The sequence below is a fragment of the Rhinopithecus bieti genome, unplaced genomic scaffold (assembly GCF_001698545.2).
Source record: "Rhinopithecus bieti isolate Rb0 unplaced genomic scaffold, ASM169854v2 scaffold_4600, whole genome shotgun sequence".
NCBI lineage: Eukaryota > Metazoa > Chordata > Mammalia > Primates > Cercopithecidae > Rhinopithecus > Rhinopithecus bieti.
Window position 1 is genome coordinate 1190938 of NW_016804545.1, and position 9826 is coordinate 1200763.

The window sequence follows — 9826 nt, forward strand, 5'->3', positions numbered from 1 at the left end:
AATGTTTTGATGACTTTGCAAACCAGTCAACAATTCAGCACAAAGACATCCGGAGTCACGCTGGCATGTTGTGACAGAATCGCACAATTACATGGGATCCATCCCATTCTGAAAATGCCCCGAACAGCGAACAGAACAGGTAAATGGAATCAAACGTCAGAGCCAGCACAGCCTGAGAGTGCCTTGAAACTCAGACACCACAATCTATGTGGAAAGTGTCCTGCTGTGGCATGAAATAAATGAAACAGAAAATGATGGCAAGACTGCTAAGAACATCCTTTGCTTTGGTCTTCCTTGGCCTCTTTGGGGTGCTGGGGGCAGCAACAATTTCATGCAGAAATGAAGAAGGGAAAGCTGTGGACTGGTAGGTAAATGAATGGAAGGATTGCTGCATGCAAACAGCCTCAGTGTGAGAGTTGGCCTGGCTCACTGGGAAGTTCCTAAGGGAATATCCATTCTCTTTCCTCCCTTTACAAATAAAGGAAGTTAAAGTGTGCAAATGGGCCAAATTCCCAAGCAGGGGTAGGCTTCTGAGTGAGGGAGTTTCCCCCTGAAGAAGAGCTGAGCAGCCCCTCTTGGGCCTGATTCCCTGTTCTCAGCAGGACGAGGCTGGTAGCCACAGAAGTGGGATTGAACTGGCAGCTTCTGTCAGCGGGCAGTTTCTTTTAATTACATCGTGGTTTTTCCTAACAGAACATTTCCAACATCCTTTTAAAGACTGATAGAGTAAAGAAGCCAGATTATTTTTTTTCTGAAAATGGAGCATGTGCTTCTCCTTATGAGAAGGAGAAGGGGGATCTGGTCACACACAGCACTCTTTGCCTAACCTAGGTTTGTGTGGCAGCAGAGGCAGTTGATGCCATGAGTGGTAGGTAGGTCACTGGCCTGTTGTACAGTGTCAAAGACATTAAATGCTGTTTTACATTATAGTCATGAGTTCTCCTAAAGCTTTAATTACTTTTTCCCTCTTTAATTGGGATATTTAAGTCTGCCATAATGGTTGGTGTCAAGCTTTTTGTGTAAACTTCAGGCTAGAGAACACAGATATACTCAAGGCAGTAGTCAGTCTTACAGCAGTTACTGAGCTCAACAGAGCTCTGTGTGGAGTTTTGAAACTACAAATATGAACAAAACATGGTTCCTACCCTCAAGGACCTCACAGTTATGTGGTAAGGGCATAGGTGGAACATAGGGGAACAGAGAGCCCAGAAAGCTTCTCTGAGGACGTAGTTTTTGATCTAAGTTTTAGGAACAATTAGGAAGTAGCTGGAAAAAGAAGGGATGTGCAAGGGCATCTCAGGCCCATGAAGGAGCAATGAGGAGGTAGAGAAGCAAGAGGCAACATGGAAATTTGGGAGTTGCAAGTAGTTTGGTATTGCTGGAACTTCAGGAGAATACAGGAAGACGACCGGAGGTGAGGTTACAGAGGTGGGAACAGCCAGGGGGTCTGTGTGCTGAGCTATAAGGTTTGAACTTGACATTGAAAGGGAGCTACTGGAGGACTTCAAGCAGGGGTGTGAATGGTGAGATTTGCACTTTAGGAAGCCCATTGGCAGTACTAAGAGGGCTGGATTGATGGGGAGCAGCCTAGCATCACAGAGACCAGGAGCACTTTTGCAGCATTACAGGTAAGAAGAGGTGTGGGCCTGAGTTAAAGAAGTGGCCATGGGACCGGGTGCGGTGGCTCACGCCTGTAATCCCAGCACTTTGGGAGGCCAAGGTGGGTGGATCACCTGAGGTTGGGAGTTCGAGACCAGCCTGACCAACATGGAGAAATCCCACCTCTACTAAAAATACAAAATTAGCCGGGTGTGGTGGCACATGCTTGTGATCCCAGCTACTCAGGAGGCTGAGGCACAAGAATCACTTGAACCCCGGAGGCAGAGGTTGTGGTGAGCCGACATTGTGCCATTGCACTCCAGCCTGGGCGACAACAGTGAAACTCTGTCTCCAAAAAAGGAAAAAAAAAAAAAAAAAAAAGTGGTCATGGAAATAGAAAGAAGGACATGCTGAGAAGACTTGGTGATGGATGGGCTGCAGCAGGTAGGAGAAAGGGACATGTTAAGAAATAATTTTAGGTTGGCCAGGTGCAGTGGCTCATGCCTGTAATCCCAGCACCTTGGGAGGCCGAGGCAGGCAGATCACCTGAGGTCAAGAGTTCAAGACCAGCCTGACCAACATGGAGAAACCGCATCTCTACTAAAAATACAAAATTAGCCAGGCGTGGTGGCGCATGCCTGTAATCCAGCTACTTGGGAAGCTGAGGCTGGAGAATTGCTTGAACCCAGGAGTAGGAGGTTTCAGTGAACCAAGATCATGCCATTGCACTCCAGCCTAAGCAACAAGAGTGGGACTCCATCTCAAAAAATAAATAAATAAATAATTTTAGGTTTCTGCTTCTGTGACTGTGTGAATATGTTCCCTAATAGTGTGGGATGAGCAGATTTGGAGCAAAATATTATAAACTTGGTTTCAAATATATGGTGTTGGGGGTTTCTGGGACATCTTTGTGTTTAGGTTTCTCTGGACCTCAGCAGAAAGGTCTGGGCTAGAAAGAGATTGAGGACTCTAGAGTACATAATTAGAAACGGTCACCCAGGAAAAATGTTTAAAAGTACTGGTTCTCAACTGGTGTGCCAGTTGATATCAGCACACTGATAGCTCACAAACCCTTCATTGGTGGGCCACCAAATTGTGATTGATATAGAAAATCATTTTTGCCACAAGTGAATGGACATATTACTTAGCAACGTCTGTTAGAGAGAATATAAGCAACTTGCTGCCAAGCTGCTAACATTTATTGAGACAGGTAAGAAAAGGGACCATCAAGTCAGCACCAAAGAATAATTTCATGTTTCCTGCCACATGTGAGGACCTGACCCTGTAAGAAAACATAAGCAGGGCAGGAAAGAGTTCACTTAAATAAAGTATAAGACTGAAGGGGACCGAGTGAAGAGTGTGCAGCCTTTACGGGTTTGTGGCACTGTTGTATGGTAATAGTGTATATATTATAATGTTTGGTGCACTGTGAGTGTTTAGGGGTTAATGGTGGGGTTCATGCTATTAGAAAGTATTTGGCCAGATCAGTGGTTCTCAACCAAGGGTAATTTTGCCCTCAGAGGACTTTTGATAATGTCTGGAGATAATTTTGATTGTCACAGCTTGGCAGTGCTACTGGCATCTAATAGGTAGAGGGTAGGGATCCTACAATGCAGAGGACAGCTCCCACAACAAAGAATGATCTGGCCGAAAATGTGAATAGAGTACATTGAGAAACTCTGAGCTAGGTAATCCAATAATGTCTTAATGCTTCTTGGCTGAGCTACCTCTCCTTCCTGTGAGATATCCAAGGGAGATATACAAATGGAAAACAATAGTAAAGGAAGGAAAGGGCCTACTTAATTGCTTGGTTTTAGCCCTGAATCATCAAGGCAGAGTATTCTGATAAACTGAGCTGAAGAATGCAGTTCAGGACAGGGGCTCAAAGTACCTTCCACCTCTCCTGAAGCCCAAACCCAAATCTCATACCCAGTCAGCCAACTGCATGGCCTGGGCCTTGGCCTTCTCTCCACTGTAGCCACATGGATCACGGAAGCAACAGAAAGAGCCACTCTCAACGTATATGGACTTCCACTTCAGGGACTCCACCCACCAGTATAACCAAGGTCTTAGAACATATCCAATCAGATTTTTATTTTCTTCTCTGGGGAGGAGCAAAGATAAGGGTGAAGAAAGAGACAGAGAGCTTGAGCAAATCCCTTTCCTTAGAGGTCTTCCATGAAACACAAGTGAGAGATATATTGAAGTGTGTAACACAGTTACTGCCACAGGAAAGCAGTCAATAAATGTTAGTAATTCATAATTATTTTATCTGTTAGGTTTACTTTTTATAAGTTACCTAAAAGACAAAACAAGGAAAGTGGAGAGACTGGGTTAGAGTACCTGTACCTAGACTCTACAACTAGAAGCTGGAGGAAGAGTGAGCAACTAATGAATACCACCAAGAGTGTTTTGGGAAGGACATTACAACAGCTATATGAAGCATATGCCTCTAAGGTATGTTATATAGTTAATTGTTCACTTGAATAATATAAAATGCATAAAACTGAGTCCAAAGCCTTCACCAGAGTTTTCTGTTCACCTACCCAACTCCCAGTCCTAGCACCTTGAAGTAAGCTAGCTCAGAACCAGCTCAAGACAACTATCTGAGTCAATCTGACATGAAACATGTCATCGTACTCTACAGCAATGCCAAATTTACATGGCACCATGTCCAGTGGTACCACTAGGCAAGGTGTGAATTGTATACTGAAGTCTTCCGGCTGCCAAAATGTCTGTCAGTTTGCTTATTCATCTAATAGAAATAGGGAGAGGAGCCTCTGCTGCTGCAGGGCAATACAGATCTGTGATTAACATGCTATGGGTTATGGATTGTTTATGTCATGGTGTTATCAGTGGTGGTGAGCTCAGTAAAGGGTTCTACTTGATCTTCCTTTCAATTAATTGTTTTCAAAATGATATGTTGAAAACTAGGACTCTAGTTCAAGGCCCTAGAACTAACTTGCTTGGGTGGAGATTATCCCTGCTATATCTGGACTTTATCAGGCAATGAGCTAACCAGCCAAAGAGATACAGGCAAATAGACCTGCTGGCTTAATGTGGGCATGCTCCCAATATCCCAGGCACCATCTGTTGCTTAGTTTCAAGATACTACTTTCCAACCAGGGGTGACAAATAAAATCAAGCCATGATTAACATCCAATTATACTCATGTATGCATTTCCTAACAATAACTTATAGACAAGTAAATACATAACATGACTCTGTTCCTATAATATGCTAGACTGTATGGTGGGCCTTTACATATGTCAAGTAATTTAATGCCCACAACAATACCTTTTTAGCCTCTAGCACTGCACATGTGTATCTGAGTATTTACTCAAAATACACAGGGAACTGACATGGTGTGTGGTAATATTCATGTTATTTGCCTGCCATTAAGACTAGCCTTTAGAGTCAAGTTACAAAGTTAAAACTTATCTGTAGGCTATTTGAGAACATGTGACGTGCCAAGCACTTTTCTAGATGCTTTTCAAAATTATTTTGTCTCAACAACCCTGCTTTGAATAAACAGACGACAGCTGACCCTGAACCATGCTGGTGTAGGGGTGCTGGCCGTCATGCAGTCAACAATTTATGTATAACTTTTGACTTCCTAAAAATGTATCTACTAACAGCTTACTGTTTGACTGGAGAACATCAATAGTCGAATAATGTGTATTTTTTATGTTATATATCTTATATACTGTGTTCTTAACAATAAAGTAAGCTAGAGAAAGGAAAATGTTATGAAGAAAATCATTAAGGAAGAGAGAATATATTCACTCTTCATTAAGTGGAAATGGATCATCATAAATGTCTTCATCCTTGTCATCTTCCTGTTGAGTCGGCTGAGCAGAAGGAAGAAGGGGAAGGGCTGGTCTTGCTATTTCGGGGGTGGCAGAGACGGAAGAGGTGGGGAAGGTGGAAGGGGAAGCAAGAGAGGCAGGCACACTCAGTGTAACTTTCATATGAAAATATACAATGACTTCTATTTGCTTTTCATTTCTCCAAAACGTTTCTATGCAGTAGTAATCTTTTTTTCACCATTTGCTTTAGTTTCAGTGCCTGTATCACAGATGGGTTCATGTTGTAAAAGAAGTTAAAAGCAGTCTTTTTATTTTTTTCTTTTGAGACAGGATCTCCTTTGACCCCCAGGTTGCAGTGCAGTGGCACCATAAGAGCTATCTGTTGCCTCAACCTCCCACGCTCAGGTGACCCTTCCACCTCAGCCTCTGGAGTAGCTGGGACTACAGGCATGCACCATCATGCCTGGCTAATTTTTTTTTTTTTTTTTTGGCTGGGGGGAGGTGGCGGCGGGGTAGAGATAGGGTTTCACAATGTTACCCAGGCTGGTCTCAAATTCCTGGACTCAAGCAATCTGCCCACATTGGCCTCCCAAAGTGCTGAGGTTATAAGTATGAGACACTGCACCCGGCCTAAAAGTAGTCTTGAATGATCAGAATGCTTCTAACAGATTGTCTAATGTTGATTTGTGTTCTTGCACCACCTCTTCTATGTCTTCTTGCTCATCATCTGGCTCTGGTTAAATTGAGTCATGCTCTGTTAATTTCTCTAGTGTGGTGTCTATTAGCTTTTGAATTTCTCCAAGAATCTTATCTTGAAACCCATCACCCCCAACCTTTCTTGCCATATCCACAATCTCTTTCATGACTTTCTTGATTGACTCTGTCATACATCCTGTGAAGTCATGCACAACATCTGGACACAGTTTTTTCCAGCAGGAATGTAATGGTTTGGGCTTGATGGCTTTCATGGCTTTTCCTATAACAGAAATGGCATCTTCAATGCTATAATCCTCTCATGTGTGATAGAACACATGTTCTATAATGTGTTCCATAGCACTGACAATCCTTTCCAGAGAGCACCATATGTAATGAGCCTTAAAAATCCTTATGAATCTGATTTAGAGGCTGAATCAGAGACATTATGTTTGGGGGCAGGTGGACAACTTTGACACCTTTGGTGTTGAACTCATGGGATTTTTAGTGCCCAGTGGCACTATCCAATACCAAAAGAACTTTAAAAGGCAGTTCCTTACTGGCAAGGTACCTTCTGACTTTAGAGACAAAGCATCAATGGAACCAATTCAGTAAAAGGGTTCTTGTTGCCCAGATCTTCTTCTTGTACAACTGGCAGCTGGTATATATCTTTTCCCTTCAAGGCTCAAGAGTTAGCAGCTTTATAGATAGGTGTAGTCCTGATTATCAACCCAACTGCATTTGCACAAAACAGTAGAGTTAATCTGTCCCTTCCTGCCTTAAATCCTGATGCTTGCTTCTCTTCCTTACCAATAAATGTCCTTTGTGGCACTTTTTTTTCCAGAATAAGGAATTTTCATCTGCATTAAAAACCTGCTCAGGAAGAAATTCTTTCTCCTTAATGATTTTATTGATAGCATCTGGGAATTAATCTGCTGCCTCTTGGTCAGCAAAAGCTATTTCTTCTGTTATCTTAGTTTTTTTTCAGGCCAAACCTCTTTCTAAAATTGTCAAACCATCCTTTGCTGGTATTAAATTCTCCAGCTTTAGATGATCTACCTTCCTTCTGCTTTGTCATATAGTGACTTCACTTTTTCTCAAATCATATTAGAGTCTATGGTATTCCTTTCTTATAGCAATCCTGCACCCATAGAAAAGCTGCATTTTAATTTTAAGTATGAGCTATAAAAGTATTTTGTAAAAAGTGCAAGGTTTTCATACCTGCTGGCATAGCTACAGTGAGGGTTTCACAAATTTCCTTTCCGTTTTTCACAACGGCCCTTATGCTGTATTCACTTATCTTGAAATGGCAGGCAACTGAAGCTGCAGACCTCAATCCGCAGTACTTATCAAGCAATTCAACATATTCTTGTAATGTCATGACTTGTCTTTGCTTTTTAGAAGCATTTCCAGCGCCAGTAGTGGCACTCAGTATAGGTCCTATGGTTTTATTCAAGGTTTCTGATATTGCCCCAAACATGATGAAAAATATGCAAGAGCTGTGAGAGATCACTTTTGACTACAGTATGCAATTTACTGGAGAGAACTGCTTGTGTGGAGGTTGTTAGTGTCATGTGGCATTTTCAGCAGATATTCACAAGACTTGAGCTCATCTCAATGGTGACAAGAGGTGGCTATCAAATTATTACAGTAGTACAGTATTACTACAGTTAATTTAATGCAGTTATGACTTAATACTGCATATTTATGTTTGTTTATATTTCTTGACTGTGAATGGCACCATGTTTGGTCTGTGTTTGTATATGTAAATTTTGATAAATTTTAACTTTTTATAATAGATTTGTGCATATTTTAGGGCAGCAAATGTATCTATATATAGTATTTATATAGTATCTATATACAGTATCTGCATATATTGTATACATTCATGATATATCTAACTTTTTCTTAATTTTTAAAAATATTTCTAGGCTATGTGGTTCATCTGTGAGTTTTTTTTCAAATGGTCAAAAATCCCCCCTAAATTTTCCTATATATGTTTTTAAAAGCCTGCATACAAATAGACCCATGCAGTTCAAACCCAAGGGCCAACCGTATTATATAAAATGAAAACTGCCTGTAGCTGCTTCTGCTTTCCAGGTTGGGGATGGGGACCAGGAGCATATCTATTAGTGGGAAAATAACGTCTACATTGTTCCCTTCCCCATCAATGAGACTGCTGCGGGAGGAAGAAGGAAAGAGCAACATTGTAAAGCCTCTGTTACTTGCCTTAGTTGGAGTAGACAGGCCTTCGCTTGGCCAATACAATAATAATCTTTGGAGGTGCAAAGGTAGCCCCACACCCTAGCAGGGAGACACAGTTAAACTGCTCTGCTAAACAAAAAAAGGGATGGAAGGAAGCCAGGGATTAAAAAGCATAAGAAACATGGAGAGAGACTGGGTTAAGCCCTTATGGTGATGTAAAACCATTCAATATTTCTTACCTTTAGTAAAACCTGCCACATGCAATGTCTTGAGTGATAGGTTCTGGGGGGAAAATGACAGTAAAGGGACTGATTGCTATGCTTGATTGGCACAGAGCCAAAAGAAGAGAGCAACAGCAGTTTGATATCCAGGTATGACTCAGTGTTCTTTGGAAGCTGGAATTATGTGCCAGAAATGACTGTGAGAATATTACTCCTCCACCCCTTGATCTGGAGTTGAACCTCTGACAGAGAGTGAAATGCAAGATTAGACCGACTGGTTTTAAATCTCAAATGTGAAGGTGACCAAGGCCAATAGCTGGGTTACATTTGGAATTGTTTCCCTTCTCTTGCATTTACAAATAAGAATCTTCCATGCACCTTCATAAACATTTATCAAACTATATTGCCTATACTTGTCTGACTATATTTTCTGCTAGACGGGGGCAGAGACTGTACCCCTCTTGTTCAACACTCAATAGTCAAAACAATACAGAACATATGTGTTAAAGGAATAAAGCTGTTCAAAGGCACATGCCTACTCTTAAATCCATGATCTTTTCCCTTTATCAATAGCCTCTCTTCCAACTAAGGCTACAATCCATTTAACTTCAGCTGGCAGTTACACTCAGAATAATAAACTTCATTTATCATAAAGAATAAATTCCTCACTGGATCATCCCAGAATTCCTCCATATTGTACCCCAAAGGCACAAAAATGGCCTCCTTACCACATTCAGTGCAAACTCATAGAGTAACTAACTCTTCAGAGTTCTCCAGATGATGATATGAATGCCATTCAGTAGCTATGATCAATTATGGAAAATGAAGGTAAGAAAACAGCTTACTTTTCAGGGTATTCCTAAACACAGTAGACAAGAATGCAACAACAGACTATGTTGTGCATTTTTAAAAAAAAAATTTTATTACATCAAATAAGCAACTATGAGAGTCTTCTTTATTGACTTCGTTTTCTAAGAAGAAAGCAAGGGCCTTTCTTTTTTTTTTTTTTTTTTTTGAGACGGAGTCTCGCTCCGTCGCCCAGGCTGGAGTGCAGTGGCCAGATTTCGGCTCACTGCAAGCTCCGCTTCCCGGGTTTACGCCAATTATCCTGCCTCAGCCTCCTGAGTAGCTGGGACTACAGGCGCCTGCCACCTCGCCTGGCTAGTTTTTTTTGTATTTTTCAGTAGAGACGGGGCTTCACCGTGTTAGCCAGGATGGTCTCCATCTCCTGACCTCGTGATCCCCCCGTCTCGGCCTCCCAAAGTGCTGGGATTACAGGCTTGAGCCACCGCGCCCGGC

At 41.8% G+C, this 9826-nt stretch overlaps 3 protein-coding genes across 6 annotated transcripts in view; 2 read left to right on the forward strand and 1 right to left on the reverse strand.

Moving 5' to 3' along the window:
* SAMD13 (sterile alpha motif domain containing 13) overlaps positions 1-244 on the forward strand; it is a 98553-nt gene extending 98309 nt beyond the window's left edge. For all 4 annotated transcript variants that reach the window (XM_017869110.1, XM_017869113.1, XM_017869111.1 and 1 more), the window contains one exon: positions 1-244. In XM_017869110.1, coding sequence (XP_017724599.1) covers positions 1-234 — 234 coding nt within the window. In that variant the 3' untranslated portion in view covers positions 235-244.
* Positions 1-9826, reverse strand: part of LOC108527687 (uricase) — a 51415-nt gene that overhangs the window by 34291 nt on the left and 7298 nt on the right. The gene's annotated exons all lie outside the window — the stretch shown is intronic.
* The window catches only part of DNASE2B (deoxyribonuclease 2 beta), a 17411-nt gene continuing 7796 nt past the window's right edge, over positions 212-9826 (forward strand). Inside the window, exons 1-2 of the mRNA XM_017869106.1 lie at positions 212-364; positions 3879-4056. Coding sequence (XP_017724595.1) covers positions 240-364; positions 3879-4056 — 303 coding nt within the window. The 5' untranslated portion in view covers positions 212-239. The remainder of the gene's footprint in view (positions 365-3878; positions 4057-9826) is intronic.